Below are 25,913 nucleotides of genomic sequence, written 5' to 3' on the forward strand. Positions count from 1 at the left end.
CCCCCCCCCCACACTCTTCCTTGCCCCCTTGTGTGCCCTCCCCACCCCTGTGCACATAGCACATGGCCACCCTGTCACTGTCCTCACCCTTGATATCTGCTGCCATCGTCTCTCAGGGATCCTTTTCTGATCCTTGGGCTTTCTCTCCTGCTCCCTGCAGGTTATCACATTTTATTTTTTAAGAAAAACAGTAAAAAGTTGTGAAATGTAAGTCATATTAGAGAGGTATAGAAACAACCACCTGGAAGCAAAGAATTCTCAGAGCAGACCCTGCAAGACCACCTTCCAGACCGGGACTGGCAGGGGCCCTGACCTCTACTCCCCTTTTCCTGTGTGGTGACCGCGCATGGGGTGTGGGCTCCGCCTGTCCATTGGTTGAGGTGCCCTCTGCAGTAATCAGGGAGGGGCTGCTGGAACAGACAGGACCCTGGGAAGAAGGGAACTCAGTGTTCAGGGATGGGGAGAGGTTGCCATGACGTTGCCCAGCAGCTGACCCACCCCCATCCTGAGGAACTCTGGAAGGCCCCTGAGCACCCCCTGCTTCTGGGAGCCTGGACTGCGCCCCCCCCCCCCTCCCCCCAACAGGTTCAGCCTCACCTGGGGCCACGAGTCTCCATGGCACCTGGGGGCTCACCAGCGCTTCCACAGGCCTATCTGCGCCGTGCAGAGCCCGGTCTAGAAACTGTTCACTTCTGAGTCTCTCTTGATAGGGGTGTTTACTTTTCATAATGAGACAAAAAAGAAGCCGTGAAAGCTCTGCAGCGAGCTGCGTTCAGGTGTAATCTTCTCCGCTTCCCTGGGAATAAACTATTGCGTGCTGCCCTGGAGGACAGAGCCTGCCCATTGGATAGTATAGTCGGAGAACCTTCTGGAAGGAGCGGGGTGGGTCAGGGCCCTGGCGCTTTGTCTAGTGCCTTGCCAGCAGGCCTGCCCTCACCGTGCCCATCGACTGCCCCTCCTCAGGTACGAGATCAAGGACCTGCTGAGCCACGCCTTCTTCGCGGAGGACACGGGAGTGAGGGTGGAGCTGGCAGAGGAGGACCACGGCAGGAAGTCTAGCATCGCCCTGCGGCTCTGGGTTGAGGACCCCAAGAAACTGAAGGGCAAGCCCAAGGACAACGGGGCCATAGAGTTCACCTTTGACCTGGAGAAGGAGACGCCGGATGGTGTGGCGCAGGAGATGGTACCATGACTCTCGCTTGCGGAGGGCGGGTGGCGGGTACCGGTAGATGCGGGGTATTCCGCGAAAGCGTGTGGTTTCCAAAGATCAGGACGAGGTCAGAGCAGGGGTGTGGCCCTATGGCGAGCGTGCGGGGGGGGGGGGGGGGGGGGCTCCAAGGCAGCACGGTGAGGGGTCCCGTGGAGCCGTGCAGGGAGGGACTGGGGGCTTGGGTGGATCGGGAAAGGCCCGGGTTTTGACCAGGGTTTTGCTGCTTTTGTGTGAATGTGGCTTTGGTTTGATTGTCCCTTTGTTGCTGAGGGCACTGGGTCCCGCTGCAATGCTGCAGGAGAGGTGTGTGTGAGAAAGGAGCTGCTGATTTTTGCCGTAGAAAGTGAGCTTGAGTGAAAATCCGCGTGCTCGCCACAGGGGAGGCAGTGCTAGGCCGTGCCTCTCGTCGGCACAGAAGTGCACGCCCTCTTTTCCTGCATCTAGCACGCCTGGCAAAATCGTAGTGCCTCCCAGGGTACAGCTCGTGGGTTCTCTAGACTCCCTGGCCCCGGGTGGGTTTTAAGGAGGAGGAAGTGGACTGTGGCTCTGGAGGGTGGGCTGGGAGGCCACGTCATTCCTCGAGCCCCTGCTCGGAGGAGGAAACTGAGGCTGGCTGTGCCGTGTAAGATGTGGGCCACGGGCTGTGGCTCGGCTTTGTGGGCGTAGGGCGCCTGTGAACACAGCACGTGAGGAGTCCATGGCCTTGTGGGTGGATCGGGGCAGTGGTAGCAGAACGGTTGCTGCACGGCCAGCCAGGGCCTCACCGCGCCCTGGATGGTGGCTGGTCCTCTGCTGCTTCCCACATGTACGGTGAGCATGACATCCTGCTGATGGCCCGGAGCCCAGGACGGGACCACCCTCACCTCCCCAGCTGCCGGTCACATCCCTGGGCCCAGAAACGGGGCAGCACTGCTGTGAGTAGATCGAACGGGGCTGTGTGGCTCACACGCCCGAGCGGATGTTGGGTCGCTAGGTACCGACTTGCAGTTAGTGGGCACGTCAGTGCCCTGACTTCAGGACCCTTGTTCCTCCTTGACCTACAGCGCCGCGGTCCCCTCTCACCTTCCAAAATTTAAAGCACAAGCATTGACGAGCTGGGTGATGTGCAGGCCGGTGGCCCAGGAGTGAGGGTCCAGTGCCACATGTCCTGGGGACCCACAGGGAGAGGGACCTGGCCAGGAGGTAGGCTGTGGCCAGGGGTGGCCCTGCTGGAGATGATGCGGGTCCCTGGGGCTGCCGTGAGGGGTGTGTCTGTCAGGGCCGGCCAGGTCGGGCCGGTGTGGGCACCTCCGGAGGCCTGGGGGCAGGCAGCTGTCCGCCTCCCTGTAAGCCTGGTGGCACCTGCTCCACACGCCCGGGGAGCCTCCCTGCCCAGGATGGATTCTGGCGGGAGCCCCACGCAGGTCAAGGGCCACAGCAATGCACGAGGACGACGGACCGCGGCACAGATGGATTCCACGTGATGTCGTCTGCCACAGTTGGACCAGGCACCTCCTCCAGCTCTTCAGTTGTAGGGCGGGGTGGTGGCCACACTCGGCCCGAGGCCTTTTTGGGAACACCCACTCTCGTGAGCGACTTCTCCCTTCTCTGCCTCAACACAGAGATGCCCGGCCTCCTCTGTCTCCGGCCCATGCTGGGCCTGCCGCCTCGCCTGCCCTCAGCGAGCCCCTGGCCCTTGGCTGGACTTTCTGGGCAGCGTCCGCGCGTTCCCGATGGAGACCCTAGGGACCCACACTTTTTCTGAGGAGCGTCCTACAAGCAGCAGGACGTTCTCGCCGACTGCGCATTGCTGTGTTCAGTTAAAGATGATGGAATGATGCATGCCCCCTCCACTCCGGGAGCAGGACGAGCTGGTGCCTCGGGAGCTGCCAGTGTCGAGCTGAAAGTGGCTGCGTTTCCAGGGCCGGGTCTGCCTGCGGCTTCGGCTCCTGGCCGGGACCTTCCCGAAGGCCCACCGTAAAACACCAGATCTGACATCAGGAGCCCCAGTGGGGCATTGTTGCAGGGCTCACCGCCCCCGGCTGCCCTGGGTGGCCACATACCAACAGCTATAATTGAACACACCTACTTCTTTGCAATGCCAGCGCCCATGTCACAGTCTAAAACCAGCCACCTCTAGCAGGTGGCTCACGGGGCGTAGGGGACGAGATCGAGATCACCGGGGGTGAGAAGGACCCGTCCCCTGGGCTGGCTTTGGCCTGGAAGTGATCCCTTGTGAGGACTCCCGGAGAAGGGGCTCACAGCCTGGCCCGGGCTCCCCGTGTCTGTGCACCCCCTCTTCTGCCTTCATGGCCTTGGTGCAGTCGACATTGCATTGTGGTAAAGAATGGGGCTAAATTTTCCCCATCCGGGAAAAAATAGAAGAAACACCTTAGAGAGGATCACCAGGGGGTGACCGTGAGGACAGAGATGGAAGGAAAACTGGGCCATGGGCAGAAAATAGAAGCAGCAGGCAGGTGTGTCCGCGGGGCGCCTTCTCGTCCGTGGCCTCTGGTCAGGGCGGCCCTATGGTGGGCTGGCAGGTGAGTGGGCGGCACTGACCTCAGCCCCAGCCCCTCGTGAGAATCCTGGCCGAGTGCCAGCACTCACCCTGCCGCCCGGGGCCCCAGTCTGGCGGGAGGCTGGCTGCCGAGAGGTCTGCGGGATTTTGACATGGTTTGCTCTGTCCAGCGGGGTTGTTTTCTGAAATGAGATTGTGAAGTTATCAGTCCCACACTTACAGAAAAGTTGCAAACGTACCAAAGAGAACCATTTGACATGATGTCCAGACCTGATGCCCCATCACCCCGAATACGCCCGTGTCTCTTTTCCACCGTTCTACTTGGCCACCCCAGCCATCAGAATGGGGAGAGCCACTCAGGCCTGTTCAGGGTCCCCTGTTGTCTATCTTTAGTTGTCTTGCCATGAAGGATACATCCGGTGACCACCTTGCGTGGCTCCATTGTGGTCATGTCAGTGTGTCTGTGGGAGTGCTTGGCGTGGGGCTGTGTCCCCACCAGGGCCAGCCCACTGAGCACGTGCCCTTTGATCGCCTGGTTGAGGGGCGTCTGCCAGCAGTCTCCTAGGAAGTGGTGGGTGGGTGTACCTCGTGACTGTGTCCTCTCCATTTATTTGCGTTTCCGTGGACTCACAGTTTTGTTGGTGAGTTACCCATGACCACATAGTACTTTACCCCAAATGCAGCACTGTACACGTGTGTGGTCTCACACTGTCCCTGCGCTCAGGAATCTGGGCGGCTTAGGGGGTCCTTCTGGCTCTGGGTCCTCCACGCCATGTGGCCGGGGCGTCATCCACGGCTGACCGGGGCCAAGGGTCTTTCGGCGTCTGTGTCACTCACCTGGCTGCTGGCAGGCCACTGTTTCCAGCCGGTGGGTTGTTCCATAGGCCACTCGTGACATGGCTTCCCGTGAGCCCGAGATCCACGGGAGGGTGTGGAGGGGCGGACAGAGACCACACATGTGGTGTCCTGTGTAACCTCATACCAACAGTGACACCTGTCACTCCTGCCGCCACAGGTCACTTGTGCTCTCCGCCATGTGCATTGGTGGACATGCTCCTCAGGCCATCACGGCGTCACTGTGTGTTTTGATGCCCAGCACGTGTGCCTTTGGACCGTGGAGGTGCTGGGTGCTGGCCCGCGTCCTCCCACGCATCCTTCGTTCCTCGTTCTCTGAGTGTGGCTTGCTTTCAGGCACAGTGAGGTGTCTAGGCCCCTCCTCCTTCTCTTGCCTGAAACCACTGTTCCGTGGGGAGCTCAGCTCTCACACTGGCCAGACTCCGGGCACCACCCCGGGCCCAGCTGGTGTTCTGTCGCCTGCACACACGCTCATGTGTGCATCTATGCACACGTATGTCTGCTGTATGTTGAAAGCCGTGAGTTCGCTCGTCTCCCGATAGGTGCCAAAAGTTCTGTGCTCTGGCTTTCTCCGTTTCCACACGAGGCTCCCACGGTGATGGGGCAGAGATGGGCCTCCGTTGCTTCGTGGTTTTGCCCTCGGTGTCCTCTGGGAGAGCTGTGACTTTTCCCAGAGATCCGGGGCTCCTTCACAAATGCTCTCCTGGGTTCAGAGTTTTCCGGGCATGGGTGCCCCCGTCCCCCCTTGTCTCAAGTTACACGGTGCACCCCCTTCCCTTTGTGCGTTTTTGGAGAGCTGTCCGGCCAGAGGCAGCTTAGGGTCCCTCCCCTCCCTGCACTCATCCCGCGGGCACACGTACCTGCTGCAGCCTCGCTGTCCCAGGAGCGGCACTGTGCAGGTCCAGAGGGCTGTGCTTTTTGCAGATTTTCAGTTGGCAGGAGGGCACTTCCTTCCAGGCGGGTGAGAGATAGGGTGGGGCCTGAGAGGGGCTTCTGCAGAAATCCTGTGAATGGGAGGTGACTGGTAATGGTGTGGCACCGCCCTTTGCAGATCGAGTCGGGATTCTTCCACGAGAGCGACGTGAAGATTGTGGCCAAGTCCATCCGCGACCGAGTAGCATTGATCCAGTGGCGGCGAGAGAGGATCTGGCCGGCGCTGCAGCCCCCGGAGCAGCGGGACCCAGGCAGCCCCGACAAGGCCAGGGGCCCGCCCGCACCCCTGCAGGTCCAGGTGACCTACCACGCCAAGGCTGGGCCGCCGGAGCCCGAGGAACCCGAGGCAGACCAGCACCTCCTGCCTGCCGCGCTGCCGGCCAGCGCCACCTCCCTGGCCTGTGAGTGCCGTCCTCCCCGCGCCCGCGCCCCCAGCCCGCGCCTCAGGTGCGGACCGGAGGTGCGGGCGAGCGCTCTCCCTGGGGCCGGAGGGCACTGGGGTGTCTTTGGCTCGTGGAAGCCTAGCGTCTCGGGACAGGCGGGGACAAATGTGCAGAGAGATCCAGAACCTCCCGTGCCCCAAGCCAGTAGGATGGAGTGGCTCATCCAGCTACTGCTTCCGTGTCGAGGCCAGTCCTGGCCGCGGGGCCTGGTGGGGGCATCCCCGCCGGGACACCACTGCCCTGGGGCCGAGAACGGCTGCAGTCTCCCGTGGTCCTGGCGCTCTCAGCCGTGACCTTTGCTGCCAGGATTACATGTCCCCGAGGTTATCTCCCTTCTAGTGCCCGACCTTTGGCACCTTCACCCTGTTTCCCAGGGTATCACTGATGGCTTGTTGGGAATCACACTGAGTCCCGGATGACTGGGAGAGGGAACAGAGGGTCTCCTGCAAGTCTGGGCAGAAGAATGGCCTGCCTTTGCTGCTAGTAGCCTAAAAATCCAGCTGTGGGCTGAGGGTTGAGGACGTGGCACCTTCTGCCCATTCTGTGAATAAGTGCTGAGTATGACTGTAGCCTACCTGGGCCACGTTTTTAGGCTGTTCGTGTGGAGAGGTCAAAATCTCCTGTTCGATTGATTTAATAGGAGCACGTCATTTATCGTTAAAACAATAGTGACGTTCTTCAAAGTAGGCTACTGAAATTCAAACCAGTAGCTAGCTGCTGCTCAGAGACCGCGTGCTTGCTTCCGGCTTCCTCCCGACCCGCTGGCGTGCTCTGGAGAAGACGGGCACTGCGTCCTCATCCCACTTTTTGATAAGCCAGCGGTTAATCAACGGGCATAAACTTCGCGTGGGAAAAGGCTCTCTGTATCGGGCACACTTCACACACCAAACACCTGGCTGTTTGAACAGTTTCTAGGCAGGAGAGACACCCGGACCTGGAACGCAGTCTGCCGGGGTCAGCTGTCCCTGCACAGACTCGACCTGCCGTGCAGACACGGATCGCACGGTGGCTCAGCATGGGTGGGCGTTCTGTCTGCAGACACGGTCTGCCTGTCGATCCAGGGCGGTTCTGTGCGTTCATTGTGAGTTCTGTAAAGCAGATAACGTGGTCGCGTCGTGTAAAATTCAGACCGTACTAGGGGGTGTGCAGCAGAGGTCAGTTACTGTTCCTCCTTGGAGGCCACTGATGTTGCCTGTCTCTTAATGGTAACTTCCAGAGATAATGTGTGCATAGAATCATTCACGTGCACCCACACGTATGTGCATATATGCACACGTGTGCACGCAGCAGAACCCACACACATGGGTGTCCACAACGTACTGAGCATACTCGCACACACAAAAGCCCTGTGCTTTGTGAAGGTGAGATGACGGGGTCCGGGCTGCACACACATCACTGGAAAAGGGACCTGATCTTGAGTAGCAAGGTGGGTGGGCAGACGCACGCATGTCAGAAGGTACAGCAGACATCACGCTGTGGGGTTCTCCACCACAAGCTGCCCACCTCAGCCCAGATCAAGTTCATTGAGAAGGTGTGGGCCAGCACCCAGTGACTGCAAGAAGGCACTTTGTCAGTAGGTTTAAAAGATTTTTTTTTTAAGTTTACTTATTTATTTTGAGAGAGAGAGAGTGAGAGAGGATGTGAGCAGGGGAGGGGCAGAGAGAGAGGGAGAGAGAATCTCCAGCAGGCTTCCACACTGTCAGCACAGAGCCCAGCTGAGAGCTCGAACCCCCGAACCATGAGATCATGATGTGAGCCCAAATCAAGAGTTAGATGTTTAACCAACTGAGCCACCCAGGTGCCCTAAATTTTTAATTCTAGAAATAACACATTCCCTTTATTTTTTTTAGGAGTAGAATTCAGTGATTCATCACGTACATACAACACCCAGTGTTCATCACAGGTGCCCTCCTTAGTCCCCATACCCCATCCAGCCCATCCCCCACCTACCTCCCTCTGTCAACCCTCAGTTTGTTCTCTATCATTAAGAGTCTTTTGTGGTTTGTTTCGCTCTCTTTTCTTTCCCTCCTTTCCTGTATGTTTATCTGTTTTGTTTCTTAAGTTCCACATATGTGTGAAATCTGACTTATTTCACTTAGCATGATACATTTTCACTCCATCATTACAAATGGCAAGATTTCATTCTTTTTGATGGCTGAGTAATATTCCATTATATGTATGTATATATATATATACACACATATATACATACACATACATGCATATACATATATGTATATATGCACGTATATATCATATCTTATCCATTCATTTGCAGTGGGCATTTGGGGTCTCTCCATAGTTTGGGTATTAAACACATTCTGCTTAAGAAAGTAAAATGTTTCATATATGGTTAAAGTTGGTTTATATGAAATTTGCCAAGTCTGTACATACTCTTTTTCTTGTGCACACACTGTGTGTTTCTGTGTTTCTGTCTTGTGTGTGTCTGTCTCTATTGCTCTGTTTCTGTGTCTGTTTCTGCATGTCTCTCTGTGTCTCTGTGTCTCAGTGCATGTCTCTGTGTGTGTCTGTCTCTGTAGGTCTCTTTGTGTGTCTGTCTCTGTAGTCTTTCTGCATGTGTCTCTGTCCCTCTGTCCCTCAGTGTGTTCTTTCTGTGTCTCTGTGCGTGTCTGTTTATGTATATCTCTTTGCATGTGTCTGTAGGTCTCTCTGCGTGTGTCTCTTTGTATGTCTTTGTCCTCTGTGTCTCTCTCTGCATGTGTCTCTTTATGTCTCTGTGTGTCTGTCTCTGTCTCTAGGTTTGTCTGCATGTGTCTCTGTATGTGTCCACGTCTCTGTCTCTGTGTGCAGGAGGAAATGACCACCAACTGCTCACTGAAAGTCACCGCGTGTCTAATGGGTTCCGTGCAGTTATAGACCTTGGGGCTCTCGTGTCCTCCCAGGTTAGAGCGGACCCTGATGAGCCCCTGGGAAAAAATGACTTTGATGTAAAGCCAGCAGGATTCCCTTTTACTCCATTCGCTTAAATTACAAATGGACACAATGCTGGCTCTCCGAGGCGCCCTGTAGACGTGCTTGGTGCTGCGGGTGGGAAGCCACAGTGTCCGTGTACATTCTGGAGTCTGGAAGCAGGAAGCAGAAGGTGCCATTTCAAGCAGGATTTTGTCTTCACCGTTCAGTGGCCTGACCATGCAGGCGGCCTGTCGTCCCCACTGTGATTCGGGGAGGCGAGCCCGTGGCCACGGGGCCTGTCTGTGCCTGGTGTGTGGGTGGCTCCCTCCGCCGTGGCACTGGTGCGGGGAGCCACCTCCTCTCGGCCTCTCTGCGGGGTGGGGCCTCGCCTGCCCCATTTTCCAGCTGGGTTACGGGTGGGCCCGTGATGTGAGGGCCAGGTTTGGACTCAGCTTTTCCTGCTTTGTGCTCTTTGTCGTGGTGGTGAAGGTGGCCAGAGTCCCCGCCCCGTAAAATACGGATGAGCGTCGCTTCTGCCACAGGACCCTAGTTTGTAGCCTCTCCTAGCTTCTGTCAGCCTCCTAAGGCCCCTTGCCGAGCTCTCGCTCTCCAGCCGGGCCAGGCAACAGGCGAGGGCCCTGTCTGTAGCCAGGGTGGACACACTTCCTGCAGAGGATGCTGTCAGGTGCCCTCCTGGGACCCGTGGTGCCCATGGCGGATGGCCCCTGGACAGCATTGGGGTGGGGCGCCAGGGCATCCCCGGGTGGGTTCCAGCCCCTGCCCCCCATCGTCCTAGAGTGATTTGTCTAGAACGATAAGCACTTAAGTGCTCAGGTGACTGAGAAACCTGGCCAGGTCCGGGTTTGCGGGAGAGCGCAGGGGGCCGGCTGAGCATCGTGTCTGAGCACGGTCGCGGTCCCCAGACCGTGTGTAGAGTGCGTGGGGTGGTGTTTGGGGGCGTCTGCTCTGAGCCGTGCCTTTGTCCTTCCCAGCGGATAGCACGTTCGACAGCGGCCAGGGCTCCACCGTGTACTCGGACTCTCAGAGCAGCCAGCAGAGTGCGGTGCTGGGCTCGCTGGCGGACGCGGCCCCGCCCCCGACTCAGTGCGTGTGCAGTCCCCCGGTGAGCGCGAGTGACGGGCCTGTCCTGCCGTACAGCCTGCCCTCGCTGGGGCCCTACCAGCAGCCTGCCGTGGTGAGTCAGCCCCTCCCCCCGTGGCCTGGAGCCCCACGGGCAGCCCAGGCTGCGCTGGCCCGTGGTCAGGCCCCGGGGAGGTCCACCCTGCTGGGACGTTGGGGGCTGTGCGCTGAAAGGCCCACTGGGTGGGAGAACAGGAGCGCGGAGCCCAGACCGCAGAGCTTCGTGGCTGTGGCGGAGCTGGCATCGTTTCTAGTAACGACACGGCTGGTTCGCTTGCGTGTCTGGCCCCGCTGAGGGGGTCGTACGTGTCCCCGGGTAGCTCTCCACTGGACACCACGCAGCCGTTAAACGTTAGAAGCACGAGGACGGCAGAACTGTGGGGAACGTGTTCAGCCACGGTTGACAGACCTGTAGGGTAACTTGTAAGGTGCGGAGGCGGAGCCTCATGGGTGAAGCAGGAACAGCCGGGGGGAGGGGGTGGGAGGGGGGTCCGAGCCGGCCTTTATTCTTCAATTTGATTTGATTTATGCCCAGATGAACCCCATGCTTCACAGCTGCAGAGCTGGGCTGTGGAGGGGGGTCCGGAGGGAGAGTCAGGCCCCTAGGCCCCCTTCCCAAGGGTCCAGCTGCTGCCGCCTGAGCACCGGTCCCCGTCTTGTGGGCCTGGGCCGTCGGGCAGGCTCAGAAGGTCCCTCTGGAGGGCGTTTGTGTCTGCTGAATCCTGGACTCGTTTCCAGCTCCCGTTTGTGGCTTTGCTGGTTTCACGAGATGAAGTGAAGCAGGATTTTAAACGGCAGCAGAAACTCACGTAGGGAAAGGCGGACTGTCACCTCACAGTGGTGGCAGTTGGTTCTGGGTGGCCCATCCTGCGTGCGGGGCTCCCCCTGGGCACATGGCTGCGGTTCCTGCACGGTGGCTTCAGGTGAACACAGAGGGGAGCTCGTCCCCCCCCCCCCCGTCCTTTCATAAAGCCATTTCTGTTGAGGACACAGTGAGCGGTGAGGCCTGGCAGTTCCCGTCACCCAGAAAACCGAAGCACTTTCCGAGTCGGCCTCGGACATCTTTCCTGTGTCCAAACCTGTGCCCCCACAGCCCCCACCTGCATCTCCCATCTCCGTATTTGAAGTAAATCTCAGAAGAGTGTTTTGCCCATAAAGACGTCAGTCTGTACATCTGCAGGATCAGGTTCTTGAAAACAGAACCTGACAACATCATTACACGTAAAAATGGGCATGTGAGCAGCTCTTCCTTAACAGTGTCAGACACCCAGCGCTCAGACCGTGGACTCTGGGTCTGTGCTGCCACTGGCGATGGGGACTCTGGCGGCCGAGTCACTGAAGATCCCGGCTCTGTCCCACTATCTGGTCTCGCTTTCCCGAACCCTGCTTGTGATGTATTTGCGGGTCTGTGTTTCATACGGTCCCATAGATGAAAAGCAAGCTCATTCATCTCTCTCTCCCACTGAATGTCCCGGTTCTGCAAAGCCTTTATGGTGTTCTTTTCTCATGATTGCATAATGTCTCATAGACCTGAAATTCCAGAACATTCCTTGGTTGGGAGTAGTGGCTGTTCTCAGCTTAGGGACCACCACATCTCACTTCTGCCAAGTTCTGTGCCCAGGCGAGTCCCTAAAAGAGTGAGAGGCATATGGGGAGCGGGTGGCAGGTCACTGTGGCTGTGGAGCTCGAGCTGGGTGGGGGGCCTGAGGGCAGCTGGTGAGTGGCTCTCGGTGCTCTCTGCAGCCTGGACTGCCGGGGAGCTCCATCCCGCCCCCAGCCCGCCCTCCGCTCCCGCAGCAGCATTTCCCGGAGCCAGCCATAAGTTTTGCTCCCGTGTCGACGGGCCCGGGCCAGCCTGTGCCTGCTGGCCAGCAGGTGAGTGTGGGCTGCCCTTGCTCACAGCCACCACCCTGGATGTGCAGCGAACTCTGCTGGCCTGGGTCCCCTCTGCTCCTTCTCTGTGGTTGCCCGGCACCTGGGGTGCAGATGGGAGTGGGGTTTATAGATCCATAGCACTTGGAAGAGCCCCGCTTACACAGAACGATGCCTTCAGATATGCGTGTCTCAGGCTCCGGGCTGGGTGTGTGTGCACATGTTGGGGTGGGGGAGGCTCAGCAGGATGCTGATCTAAGGGAAGCCTCCCCCCGCATTTCTCTCCAGCCTCCTCCACTGGCCCAGCCGGCGCCCTTGCCCCCTGTCCTGGCCCCACCGCCCGTGGGCCCCCTCCAGCCGGTGCCCCCTCATCTGCCTCCCTACCTAGCTCCGACTTCCCAGGTGGTGGCCCCCGCTCAGCTGAAGCCCCTCCAGATGCCGCCAGCACCTCTGCAGCCTCTGCCTCAGGTGCCTGCTCAGGTAAAATCCCCCTCCCCGCACTGCCCTCCACCTTGCCTTTGCCCCCAGCCTGGCTGGCCGCTCTTCATACTCCGGGCTGTGAGTGCTCATGGGTCCTCGGGATGGGAGCACTCCCTGGGGCTGGGGTGGCCGTGCCCATCTGCCCTGGGCGTCTCTCCCAAGTACGTCCAGGACAGAGAGAGGTTCGGCCCAGGGTCAGGGCCACGGGAGCCAGGGTGTAGCACAAAGCTATGGCCACGGTCTATCATGGGGCCACCCAAGGCTGTGCCCATTGTGAGTCCAGGGCCTCAGATGACCGGGGACACTGGATAGTACACGGTGCTTGGGTGCTGTTGCTGGGGTTAATGCCATCGACGGTGTACCTGTCACGGTCCCATCACACCACGTTGGTGGGATGCAGAAGGGAACTGTGCCACATATTGAAGGTGTGAGCGTCCCCACGGTTTGCGGAAGCCCATGGGAGAGTCTTGTCACCTGGTCTCGTCCTCATCACAGTCACCGTCTAGTTAAGCTGCTGTTCCCTTTCTGGCGGTAACAGTGTTGAGTGGCTTTTCGGATAGGTAGAAGTTGGCTTGCAGACTTTTGTTGCTTGATAATCGCGGGAAGACGGGCATTATGTGACGATGCTCACATGTTGGCCACTGGAAAGGCTTTAAAGAGAGAATCCGCCGAAATGTGTTAAGTGCTGATTCCAGGAGGCCAGATAGCGGGTGTCTGCAGGATGGAAGACCAGACCCGGAAGGTTCCAGAGCACCGCTGTGGGGCATGGCCCCAGCACGTGGGGGGTCTTGGATATGCTTTCCCCTGAGACAGCCCTCCAGAGTTTGGTCTCCGTGTGAGTGTGTTCAGACTGGGGGTGTTAGGCAAAGTAATTTCGGATCTTGGGGGCCAGTCTGGTGGTGTGGACGGTGCTGGCTCTCGAAGGAAAACGTGCGGAAGCTGCGAAGCCGGGAGTCGCTGCTCCAAGCCCTCGTGTCCGAGCTGCCGGCTGGTTCCTTTCTGCAGCAGCTGCCTGAAGTGCCGGGGCTGGTGGTGGGGGCATCAGGCGGGGGCGGGGTGGGCCGGCGGGGGGCGGGGCGTGCGTCAGGCGTGCGTGGTGCGGGAGGACTGTTATGGGGCTGGCGTGCGTCGGTGGGCGTGGGGCGGGAGGACTCGTGTCGGGTGGGTGTGGGGCGGGCGTTGGGCCGAGCGAGCCCTGGTGAGGCTGGCGTGCTCCCGTGTTTTTCAGGTGCCTCCGCTTCCCGTCGGGCCGCCCATTGCGCCCCTGGCCTCCATGGACAGCCTCTCCACAGCTCTGCCCGACCTGCCGGCCGCCACCGGGCCCGCCGTCCCCTCCATCCCCGCTCCCTCTCAGTATTTCTCTCCCGCCGTCATCTTGCCAAGCCTCCCGCTCAGCGCCGCCGCCGCCCCCCTGCCCGCGTCACCAGCCCTGCCCCTGCAGGCGGTCAAGCTGCCCCACCCCACCGGGGCGCCGCTCGCCGTGCCGTGCCGGACCATTGTGCCAAACGTGGCGGCCACCGCCACCGCCATCCCTCTGCTGGCCGTGGCCCCGCAGGGTGTGGCCGCCCTGTCCATTCACCCGGCCGCTGTGGCTCAGCTCCCGGCCCAGCCCGTGTACCCGGCAGCCTTTCCGCAGATGGTGCCCGGCGACGTCCCGCCTTCTCCCCTCCACGCGGCGCAGAACGTGCGGGCTGCCCCGTCCCAGCCTGCGCCCCCCACGCTGCCGCAGCCCCACCAGCCAAGCATCACACACCTTCCAGAGCAGGCCGCTGCGGCAGGTGGGGCGGGGAGCCAGGTAATCCACCTGCCACGCAGGGCCCGCCCTCAGGTCCCGGAAGACGGCCTTAGCTGCTGACCCAGAGAGGTTCTCTGGCCTCTGCTTCTCCGTAGACCCGGGGGAGGAGGAGGGGTGGGCGAGCGGGCAGTTCTGTCCCTCGGCTGTGGCTTCTCATGCCGCGTGTAGCATGCCTGCTGTATCCAGAGTTGCAGCTGCGGGAGTTGGGGTGACTGATGCTTCCACTATTGGGCTCTTTAGAGGGTCAGTGTTAGCTGCTGCTGCTGCTGGTGATGGTGGTGGTGATGATGATGGGGTCCCTGGCCATGCCTTCTCCAGGCGGGGTCTAGAGCCCGTGTCAACTCCAGGGGGGGCACCTGGGAGCCAGCTAGTGGCTCACCCCCATCCCAGCAGCCAGGGAGCGAGGCAGACGGGGCTCTGAGGAAGCAGACAGGCGGTGCTAAGGGCACACAGCTGTGGGTTTCAGGCTGGCCAGACCAGACAGGGATGACCCCTGGGGTCAGATGGGCACCCTAGGTGGCTTGCTGTGTGGACAGTGAAGGGCTGGCCTTCCCAAGACTCCATGCACCTGTTGGAGCTCTAAGCTGTTTTCCAACCTCACGTGAGGAGAGGAGCGGGAGTGGGGCCTGTCACCTGGGGCCTCCCCCCCCCACCCCCCGGGCCCCAAGTCTCAGCAGCTGTGTGGCTGCAGCGAGCTATTTGCCTTCTGAGCTAAGATCCCTCTCCTGTGTGCTGGGGCCAATAGCCCCCCTTGGGCCTCATGTTGAAGATCTACCCCCAATGCGCGTGGAGGAGCAGGTGTCACTTTGCACTCTCTAGTCTCGAGTAAGACCCCGCATCTGGAGGGCACACAGGTCCTCCTGGCCGTTGATTCTCAATGCCTGATTCCAGAAAGGATGTGTTGGTGACAGAAGGGCTGGTTTGTGTTGACAGCAGGGGGCAGAGGAGATGCAGCAGTCTGGCACCCAACGGAACAAGCACCTGCCTGGCCCGTTAGTTGGGGTGACATCCGCTCAACCGGTCGGGGCTGTTTGCAGAAAGCCAAGGGCGACGTGGAGGCCTGGGGTCTGCAATGTCAGGGCCTGGACTGGTGCCTCTCTGCCTTCTGGCCTGGTGTGTGGGTCGCTGGCTCAGCCGGCAGCTGGGGCAGGCGCCGTGCGCCCACAGGCTGTTGGCCATGCCTGGCGGCCTCCTGGCGTCTGGTTTATGGACGGGCCGGGCTGGCCGCCTCACGGCCTCCCTGCACTGAGAGAAGATTCCCGTGAACACAGCAGCTGGGGGTCCTTCCGGAGGAGAAGGGGCTGTGGCTTTCACAGCCGATCCCCACGCCAGCATGGCTAGTAGCGGGCCTTCGTGTTCCTGACCTCAACCTGGAGGCAGGGCGGGATGGAGGCTCCTGCTCTTTCGCATGGGGGCCCACCTTCTGCCTTGTTTTCTCAGCTGTCCCACCGGGAGCTTTTAGAGGGTCTGTGAGGAGCCCAGCCCGTGTCCCGAACCGCCCTCTGCAGGCCGAAGTCCTCGCTCCTCCCGCACGTAGCTGACGGAAGGCTGGGGCAGTGTGTGGGTCAGGTCCCTTGGTGGCCCTGGGGAGTCCTGTCCATTGCTGAGTACTGGCCACCATTAGAGCTTCTCAGCTGGACTTAAGTTCGGAAGTGAAGTGTGGTTTTAGGTTTCATGGCACAGAGACGAGGACTTGGAAGTGCCCGTTGTTAGCGGTTACTGCTAAATGTGTGTGTTAACGTGTCCTGGGGCCAGGGGCCAGATTGCAGAGGAACGCCCATCACCCAGCCCTGAGTGGGTGCGCCTGCCTGGACCAGGAAGCACCTGCTTTGGCCCAGGACCCCCCCCCCCCCCCCCACCTCTTGGCAGAGGCATGGCTGGCACTCCAACTGGCTTCCCTGTCCCCTGTGCCCCCAGATCTTGCTTGGCCACCCGCCTCCATACGCTGTGGATGTCACCGCCCAGGTCCCCACGGCACCCGTGCCAGCCGCCATCCTCTCCCCACCTCTGCCCGAAGTGTTGCCGCCTCCTGTCCCTGAGCTGCCTCAGCTCCCCAGCTCCCTGGCCCCCGTGGTGGTGGCGGCCTCTCAGAACTTGCCTGTCCAGACCACGCCGCTCCTGCCGCCCACCTCCCACCCACCACCACCCACCGGGCTCGGGGTCGCCAGCCCCTGCCCGGCTGTGCAGCTGACGGTGGAGCCGGCCCCGGAGGTATGTGCCCCTGCCCCCTGCCCCCTGCACTCCCCCACCCCTGACCCCAGTAGCCCCCTGAGCAGCGGTCTTAGGTCTCCACCCTGGAAGTTGGGACACACTCAGGAAGGTGGAAGTGTCCCCTGTGACAGCTGTAGGCGCTGTTTTTCCGCTCCCGCTAGGAGAGTTGTGGTGCTCCCTCGGGAGGATGGGAAGGCCCGTGTGCTCTCCTGAGGGGATGACCGCAGCGGGGTGGCAAACGGTGTGCCCTTGCTTTCAGGAATTCCACGAGACGGAAGCTCTCGAGCCTGCCACCTTGTGTGGTCAGCTTCCTGGGTCGGCGAGGTGGGGGGACAGCAGGCCGTGTGCAGCTGTGTGGTGGGGAAGCCAGTATAACCCATCCTCCTGTCCGTGGTCTTGTTTCAGGAGCAGTCCTCTCAGGAGAAGCAGCCCAGCGCCCCGCAGAGCTGTGACAGGTACCGGCCCAGCTGGCCCGCGGGCTCCCATGTCCACCCAGACCCTCCCGCACTGAGGCTGCACACAGACCCCTGCCACCCTCGCCCTCGCCGGTCACAGCGTCTAGCACCTGTTTCTGAGCCTGACTTGGCGGAGCTTCTCTGAAGTCCTCTGGGGTCTGGGTCCAGGTCCTGGCACCTGTCTGTGGTGCCTAGCATGTACCAGAAAAGGAGGCAGTGGGCAAAGAGTGGGCCGAGTGTGGCCCACGCCCCCAGCCTCCCGACTCCGTGGCTGTTGGCCACCTGTCTTTGCCTACCCATAGAGCTTGTCACACTGGGGGACGGAACCGGATGCAGGAAGCACTCATGTGTCCTGGTGTGCCAGCCCCAGTCAGTGCTGTGCAATCCCTCCTCAAACCCTGCTATGGCCCCAGGTGGTTGTTGAGTTCCTGTTGCACAGATGGGGAAACTGAGGCACAGGGGAGGATTTTCTTAATCCTCATGTGTTCCGTGAGCCAGCTGGGCCCGAGTCACAGATCAAGACTCAGGACAAAGGTCCCGTGTCAGACAGCCCTACGACCCCAGTGCCACTGAGGACAGGCCTTATGGTGGGAGAGGGGGCTGGGGGCCCTGAAGGTGGGATCGGGGCTGGCCTCACATCCTCTAGCTTTTCTGGCTATTTCCTGATCTCGCGTGAGGACTGTCTGCGGGTGGCTGTAACGTTGGGTTTTCACACAGCTACGGAGGCTCCGACGTTCCCTCTGGAAGAGAGATGAGCGACAGCTGTGAGGGTGCATTTGGTGGTGGGAGGCTGGAGGGCAGGGCCGCCCGGAAACATCACCGCCGGTCCACGCGTGCGCGCTCCCGCCAGGAGAGAGCCAGCCGCCCCCGGCTCACCATCCTGAACGTGAGTGGCCCGGCAGGGCAGGCCCGTGGGCACAGGGCTGCCGGACGCGGCCTGCTCGCGGTCTCACCACCCCCGTGTCCTGCAGGTGTGCAACACGGGCGACAAGATGGTGGAGTGCCAGCTGGAGACGCACAATCACAAGATGGTGACGTTCAAGTTTGACCTAGACGGGGACGCGCCTGACGAGATCGCCACCTATATGGTGAGGCCAGGTGTCTTCCCCGACACAGGAGGGCCATCTCCTGCTTCCGCTGTCCCCGGGGGGCGCTGCTGCTGTCACCGAGCCGCCCCTGGGCTGAGTGCGGGGCGGAAGGGAAGTGCACCCGTCAGGGAATAGCTCGTGCGGCGAGGCCCACGGCGTGTCCGCCTGAGCAGGGCCGCCTGTGACGTTGCAGGTGGAGCACGACTTCATCCTGCAGGCCGAGCGAGAGACGTTCATCGAGCAGATGAAGGACGTCATGGACAAGGCGGAGGATATGCTCAGTGAGGACGCGGACGTCGACCGGGGCTCCGACCCCGGGGTCAGCCCGCCGCACCTCAGCACCTGCGGCCTGGGCACTGGGGAGGTGAGTGCTGGGAGGGCCGGGCTGCTGGAGGGTCTGCGGGTCACGCGGCTTTGGGTGAGGTGGCCCGGAGGGCGGGCGCTTGCGGCTCAGGGAGGGTCGACCGGGCTCCGGAGGCCCCTTGGGCGGCCACGCTGGGCTCTGCGGGAGGTTCTTGTTCCACACGGTCTGCTGATCTCTGCTCCTTTACCTCCCAGGAGAGTCGCCAGTCCCAAGCAAACGCCCCCGTGTATCAGCAGAACGGTACGTCTGCCTTCCGGGCCCACACCTGCCATCCTGACCTACCTCTGGAAGAGGCATTTCTGTCCTTGTCCCTTCTCTGTCTCTTGGCCGTTTGATAAGACCCTGTTGAGCATATCATAAGGGGGTTCGGCCATGAAACTGGGGGGTTTGCTGGCGGGTGTGGTGAGCTGGGTGCGGAGCTGGGTGTGGCCCTGGTGGGGACTGAGCACAGCATGGACTGGCCGCTGCCTCTGTCCCCCCTTTGTTGATGGCATTGCCAACGTTCTGGGAACAAGCTCGTGTTGAGGGTGTTGTGTGAGCCCCAGGCTTCCAGGGAGGAGTCCCCCCAGGCGGGCTGCACATGCCCCCCCACTGGTGTGAGAAGAGCAGGTCTGGTGCCAATGGCGAGGGGTCCTGTCAGCCATGGGAGAAATTCACTCTGTCTCTCCTGCTGTTTTGCTCTGCTCTGTAGTTCTGCACACGGGCAAGAGGTGGTTTATCATCTGCCCGGTGGCTGAGCACCCAGCGGCGGAGGCCCCTGAGCCTTCACCGCCACTTCCTCTGAGCTCCGTGCAGCCAGAAGCCAGCCAAGGTAAGAGCAGCTGGAAGTTCCACACTCTTCTCCCCGGTAGCTTGGTCACTCGGCGTGCCGGCTCAGCCCGCACCGTCACCCCAAAGCCCAGCATGGCTCGTGGACCTCATCAAGTCCACCTGGTTTTCCACCTAGTCAAGGTGGCGCTCAGCCTTGGGCTGCCCTTACTGTCCTCGTGCAGGTGACGCACCCGGCCGCTCAACTGTGTGCCCAGGGACTCTGACCTTGCTCTCTCTTGCCGCTGTGGGCGATGGCTCCCACCTCCTATTTCTTCCCTCTGTGTGGCCCACCTGTAGGACACTCTCCTCCTTACTCCGCTTACTCTGGGGGTGGAGTGGGAAAGTCCCTTTCAGTACTAAGACTCTGATTTTAAATTGTCCCCAAGGAGAACTAATACCGATTTGGCCGTGTGGGGACAGATGCCAGCAAGCTTGCCCTTGGGGCGATCGTTAAATCCTTATTCCGTGGTCCCTTGGGAGGCTGAAAATAATCACTTGAACAGATTAAGGTTTAATTCCCTGTAAGCTGGCAGGAGAAAGTTGCCAGTTATGTAATTTGACCTAACTTTATGGCTCATGGGTGAAAAATATTTGTAAATCATTTTTCATTTTATATCATGAGTTCCCAGTGACTTCTGTTATACTTCTGAAGGTTTGTTCCCATGGGGAAAAGGTCAGCCTGATAACAGAATCCCAGCACAGCCATAAACAGACCTGGTGACCTCAGGTAAAGGACCTGGCCCACCCTGGATGAGGGGTCAGGGGAACAGCAGCATTGTCTGCAGTGGCTCAGTTTTAAAATAAGAACATGCTTGATTTAATACACACACACCCAGTTAACTAGAGGGAGAAAAACTCTTATAAAGTCAGTTTTCATTGTGATGCTTTGATTCATAGGACGTGCCCAACTTAAACCCTAATTCCCTCATCTGTTCATTGATCTCAGAGAACCTTTGGGAGCCAGTTTCCTTACTTATTTGAAAAAAAAAAGTAGCTACTGTCAGGGACAGCAGATTTGTTCATCGGGATGCACCATCCACTGAGGATGAGAGAAGTTGGATGAGGGTCAGCTTGAAGGTCCTTGGGCATCAAAGGCAGTGCAGATCAGGCCAGGGTCCAGGGGAGGGTGGAGACCTAGGACGTGGGGTAGCCCGGTGCCGGCCCTGCTCCCCTGGAGGCAATTCCCATTCCTGAAAGGTGACTGAGAGGCTGAGGGCTGAAGCTTCGGCAGGCTGGAGAGAAGGCGCGGAGTCCTGCTGGAGAAGTGACAGGCCAGGCAGAGCAAGGAGCCACCTCAGCATGGCGCCTGCATTGGGGTGATGTTGGAGCATGTGCCGTGTGCTCAAGCAGAAGCACGCGGGTCCTCTCTGGAGGAGGGTAGCTCCGTTCTGGACCTCGCGGTTGTGCGCCTTTTGAACGCACTGCTTGACTCACGATAAGAAATAGAGAGTCTGGGTGATGCGGAGTTTGCACACAATAGCAGCCCTTCACTGAGCCTAGCCGCGTGCCGGCACAGCTCTTTGAGACTTGGGAAGTAAGTAGCAACAGGGGGATGGGGGAAGTGAGCCAGAATTCCAGGGATTCCTGGGCTGGTGGTGAGCTTATAGCATTTCCCTCTGGTGCCTCCTGGCCTGAGGTCAGGGCAGTGTGCAGCCTGGGAGTGAGTGCTGGGTGCAGACAGGGAGGCTCCGGGAGATGCCCGCTACTTTCCTTGCAGAGCACGAGAGTGAACAAATTCCTAAAGCACAGAGCATGGTGTGGGGTCCTCCCTGTCCACCCCCCACCCCCAACATTTCTGAGGGGCAGCAGCAGCAACAGGAACCAACGCAGTGGAAGTGGAGAGGCTTTCTGCTGGGTGGAGCCAGAAGTCAGAGGAAAAAGGATACAAAATCAAAACCATTGCTCTTTTCACTTTCTTCTCTCCTGCCACTGGGCTCTGCTCCTCTCAGTTGTTCAAGTGGATGGTTTCAGGGGACTGGAAAGGGGTGTCATGGATCTGAGATATCATGCAAAAGGAGGAGCTTGGGGAGGAATCCCATGAAGTTGTTCGTGAACTCCTGGGCTTACCCTCGTCCTGTGTGTGTATGGATCTGATCCTAATTAGCACATGATAAGCTGAGAACTGAGCTGATGGATAGACTGACATTGTAGCCACAGCTCTTAGAAGGTGGATTGTAACTCGCAGCTTGAATCTGACCGGGTTAGTTGTCTGCTAAAGGAAGCATCAGCATTTCACCGTAGGAGTTAAAGAGATGTAGGGTCTCATGGTATTCAAAATCCAGACTAATGCAGTCCAACCAGTGTAATCCAAATACTCCTCGAATGAAAAACAAGAAAAATGCCAGCTTGGGTTGGAAAAAGACCACCAACAATGACAAGACAAAATAGATGTTGGGATGATCTCACAAAGACTTTCAAGAAACAATTGTAAACGTGATCCAACAAGCAATTATAAACGTTCTTGAAACAAATGTTGAAGTGGAAAGTGTTCATGAAGAAAGGGAGTACAAAGAGGAGACAGAAACTTGAAATACCTGGAACTATCTAAATCAGAACTTAGAAAAAGATGAACAGAGCTTCACGGACTGTGGAACGGCACGGAGGTCTACTGTTTGTGTCATTAGTCCCAGAAGCAGAAGAGAAGGAGTGCAGTGCTGAGAAAATATTTGAGGAAATAATGCAGAAAACTTCCCAAGTTTGGTGACATTCAGACAAACCTATAGATTGAAGAAGCTGAATGAATCCCAAAAAGGATAAACCCAAAGAAATCCGTACCTGGACACATAAACTGCTGAGAAATAGAGAAATAAAAAACTGTGAAAGCAGCCAGAGAAAAATGATGTATGACCTGGAGGGGAGCAGTGTTTAAATGACTGCAGATTTCTCACCAGAAACTGTGGAGTCCAGAAGGAAGTGGCATGGCATTTCTAAAGCATTGAAGGAAAAAACCTGTCAGCCCAGAATTCTGTTTTCAGAGAGAACACACACACAAAAAAAAAATCCAGAAAGAAAAAGAAAAGAAAGAATAAACAAGATTTTTAAAAGAGGGGAACAAGGGACAAACAAATCATAGGTCTACATCTAAACAATAATTGAATTAAATGTAAGTGGTCTTAGCACATCCTTGAAAAGACAGAGATTTGCGAGACTGGGTTAAAAGAAAATTTGACTTAATTGTTATCTATAAGCAACTTCAAATATAATGCTATAGGTACATTAAAAGAAAAAGCATGACGAAGATATAACATGCAAACACTAATCAAAAGGTCACTGGAATGGCTATTTAATATGCAAAATGGACTTCTAGAGCAAAGAAAATGACCAGGAATAAAAAATAACAACAAAAACAACATTACAACCTAGAAGAAAAAAAAAAAAAAAGATAAGTTCCTAGAAACACATAATCTTCCAAGACTGAATCACAAAGAAATAGAAAATCCGAGTAGATAGATTATAAGTAATGAAATTGAATCAGTAATTTAAAAACTTCCCAAAAAACAAAAGTCAAGGACCAGATGGCTTCAGGTGAATTCTACCCAGCATTTATTTTATTTATTTTTATCAGAAGGAGAATTTTTTTATTAAGAAAATAAAAATGAAATAACAAAACACATGCAGTTGAAGTTTTGTATAGAGAGCAATTTGTAGCAAGAAATGCTTATATTATAAAACAAAGGTCTTTAATCAATTATTTATACTTCCACCATAAGAAACACCTGAAAATAATATAACACTGTCTGTTAACAATAGTGGAATTAAAAGAAAAACTTTTTTTTGAGCAGTACTCAATTTTTAATTTTGATATTTAATTTTATTTTAATCACCTGGTGCTCATCATGACAAATGCACTCCTTAATGCCCATCACCAGTTTCACCCATCTCCCACCCACCTCCCTTCTGGTCACCATCAATTTGTTCTCTATAGTTAAGAGTCTGTTTCTTGGTTTGCCTTTCTTTTTCCCTTTGCTCATTTGTTTTTTCCTTAAACTCTACATATGAGTGAAATCACATGGTACTTGTTTTTCTCTGACTGAATTACTTAGTGTTCTACTCTAGCTCCATCCATGTTAATTGCAAATGGCAAGATTTCATTCTTTTTTATGGCCGAAATAATATTCCATTGTGTGTATATATATATATACATACATATATATATATATATATATATGTATGTATATATATATACATACCACATCTTCTTTATCCACTCATCAGTTGATGGACATTTGGGCTCTTTCCATATCTTGGCTGTTGTAAATAATGCATCTATAAGCATCAGAGTCTATGTATCCCTTTGAGTTAGTGTTTTTGTATTCTTTGGGTAAATACCCAGTTGTGCAATTACTGGATCATAGGGTAGTTCTATTTTTAACTTTTTGGGGAACTTCTGAACTGTTTTCCAGAGTGGCTGCACCAGTTTGCATTCCCACCAGTAATGCACGGGAATTTCCCTTTCTGCACATTACCACCAGCACTTATTGTTTCTTGTGTTGTTGATCTGAGCCATTCTGAGAGGTGTCAGGTGATACCGTAGTTTTGATTTGCAGTTTCCCTGATAATCAGTGATGATGAGCATCTTTTCGTATGTCTGTTGGCCATCTGTTATGTCTTCTTTGGAGAAATGTCTATTTATGTCTTCTGCCCATTTCTTAATTGGATTATTTGTTTTTTGGGGTGTTGAGTTTTATAAGTTCTTTGTATATTTCGGATACCAACTCCTCATCAGATATATCATTTGCAAATATCTTCTCCCGTTCTACAGGTTGCCTTTTAGTTTTGTTGATTACTTTGCTGTGCAGAAGTTTTTTATTTTGATGTAATCTCAATAGTTTATGTTTGCTTTTATTTCCCCCACCTTGGGAAAGAATCTAGAAAAACTCCGCTATGGCCAATGTCAGAGAAATTAATGCCTGTGTTTACTTCTAGGATTTTTATGGTTTCAGGTCTCACATTTAGGTCTTTAATGCATTTTAGTTTATTTTTGTGTAAGGTGTAAGAAAGTGGCCCAGTTTCATTCTTTTGCATGTTGCTGTCCAGTTTTCCCAACACCATTTGTTTTGGGAAAACCAGAGACTGTTTTTCCCATAGGATATTCTTTCCTGCTTTGTCAAAAATTGACCATATAATTGTGGGTTTATTTCTGGGTTTTCTATTCTGTTCTATTGATTGATGTGTCTGTTTTTGTACCATACTATCTTGATTACTATAGCTTTGTAATGTAACTTGAAGTCCAGAATTGTGATGCCTCCAGGAGCTTAGCTTTTCTTTTTCAAGATTGCTTTGGCTATTCAAGGTCTTCTGCAGTTCCATATAAATTTTAGGATTGTTTGTTCTAGTTTTGTGAAAAATGCTGTTGGTATTCTCGTAAGGATTGCATTAAATGTGTAGATTGCTTTTGGTAGTATAGACATTTTAACAATATTTGTTTTTCCAGTCCATGAGCATTGGAATGCTTTTCCATTTCTTTGTGTCATCTTCAGTTTCTTTCATCAGTGTTTTATAGCTTTCAGAGTACAGGTCTTTTACTCCTTGGTTAGATTTGTTCCTAGGTATCATCATTTTTGTGCAATCGTAAATGGGATTGATTCTTTGATTTCTCCTTCTGCTTCATTATTGGTGTGTAGAAATGCAACAGATTTCTGTACATTGATTTTATATCCTGACTTTTCTGAATTTGTGTATCAGCTCTAGCAATCAGTATCAGTGTATCAGTATCGTGTATCAGTATCTAGCAATTTTTTGGTGGAGTCTTTCAGGTATACTGTATAGAATATCCTGTCATTTGCAAATAGTGAAAGTCTGACTTCTTCCTTGCTGATTTGGATGCTTTGTATTTCTTTTTGTTGTCTGATTGCTGAGGCTAGGACTTCCAGTACTATGTTGACTAAAAGTGGTGAGAGTGGACATTCCTGTCTTTTATTCCTGACCTTAGGGGAAAGGCTGTCAGTTTTTCCCCCTTGAGGATGATGTTAGTTGTATATTTTTCATATATGGCCTTTATTACATTGAGGTATGTTCCCACTAAACCTACTTTGTTGAGGGTTTTTATCATGAATGCATGTTGTGCTTTGTCAAATGCTTTTTCTGCACCTATTGAAATGATCATATGGTTCTTATCCTTCTCTTACTGATGTGATGTATCACATTGATTGGTTTGTGAATGTTGAACCACCCTTTCAGCCCAGCAATAAGTCCCACTTGATCGTGGTGAATGATTTTTTTTAATGTATTGTTGGATTCGGTTTGCTAGTATTTTGGGTGGGGGGGAATTTTGGATTTATGTTCACCATGGGTGTTGGCTTGTAGTTCTCTTTTTTAGTGGTGTCTTTATCTGGCTTTGGTATTAGGGTAATGTGGCCTCATAGAATGAATTTGGAAGTTTTCCTTCCATTCTATGTTTTGGAATAGTTTGAGAAGAATTCTTAACTTTCCTTTAAATGTTTGGTAAAATTCACCTGTGTGAAGCCATCTGGTCTTGGACTGTTGTTGGGAGTTTTTTGATTACTGATGCACTTTCATTTTTGGTGATCAGTTTGTTCAAATATTCTATTTCCTCCTTCAGTTTTGGAAGGTTATGTTTCTAGGAATTTATTTCTTCTAGGTTGTCCAATTTTTGGCATATAGTTTTTCATGATACTCTTTTATAATTGTATTTTTGTGGTATTGATATTTATTTTTTCTCTCATTTTAATTTTATTTTAGTCTTTTTTTCCCTTGATAAGTGTGGCTAGAGGTTTATCAATTTTATTGATTTTTTTTTTTTTTTTTCAAAGAGCCAGGTCTTAGTTTCATTGATCTGTTCCATTGTTTTTTGGTTTCTAAATCATTTGTTTCTGCTGTAATC

The 25,913-nt window shown here is 55.2% G+C and overlaps 1 protein-coding gene across 1 annotated transcript in view; it reads left to right on the forward strand.

The window, feature by feature from the left end:
* The window catches only part of WNK2 (WNK lysine deficient protein kinase 2), a 136,462-nt gene that overhangs the window by 49,599 nt on the left and 60,950 nt on the right, over positions 1-25,913 (forward strand). Inside the window, exons 10-22 of the mRNA XM_049632671.1 lie at positions 964-1,183; positions 5,617-5,899; positions 9,847-10,049; positions 11,738-11,869; positions 12,155-12,346; positions 13,575-14,141; positions 16,059-16,352; positions 16,758-16,807; positions 17,525-17,693; positions 17,779-17,895; positions 18,089-18,259; positions 18,454-18,499; positions 18,951-19,070. Coding sequence (XP_049488628.1) covers positions 964-1,183; positions 5,617-5,899; positions 9,847-10,049; positions 11,738-11,869; positions 12,155-12,346; positions 13,575-14,141; positions 16,059-16,352; positions 16,758-16,807; positions 17,525-17,693; positions 17,779-17,895; positions 18,089-18,259; positions 18,454-18,499; positions 18,951-19,070 — 2,564 coding nt within the window. The remainder of the gene's footprint in view (positions 1-963; positions 1,184-5,616; positions 5,900-9,846; positions 10,050-11,737; positions 11,870-12,154; positions 12,347-13,574; positions 14,142-16,058; positions 16,353-16,757; positions 16,808-17,524; positions 17,694-17,778; positions 17,896-18,088; positions 18,260-18,453; positions 18,500-18,950; positions 19,071-25,913) is intronic.

This window comes from Panthera uncia, chromosome D4 (genome assembly GCF_023721935.1).
Source record: "Panthera uncia isolate 11264 chromosome D4, Puncia_PCG_1.0, whole genome shotgun sequence".
Lineage (NCBI taxonomy): Eukaryota > Metazoa > Chordata > Mammalia > Carnivora > Felidae > Panthera > Panthera uncia.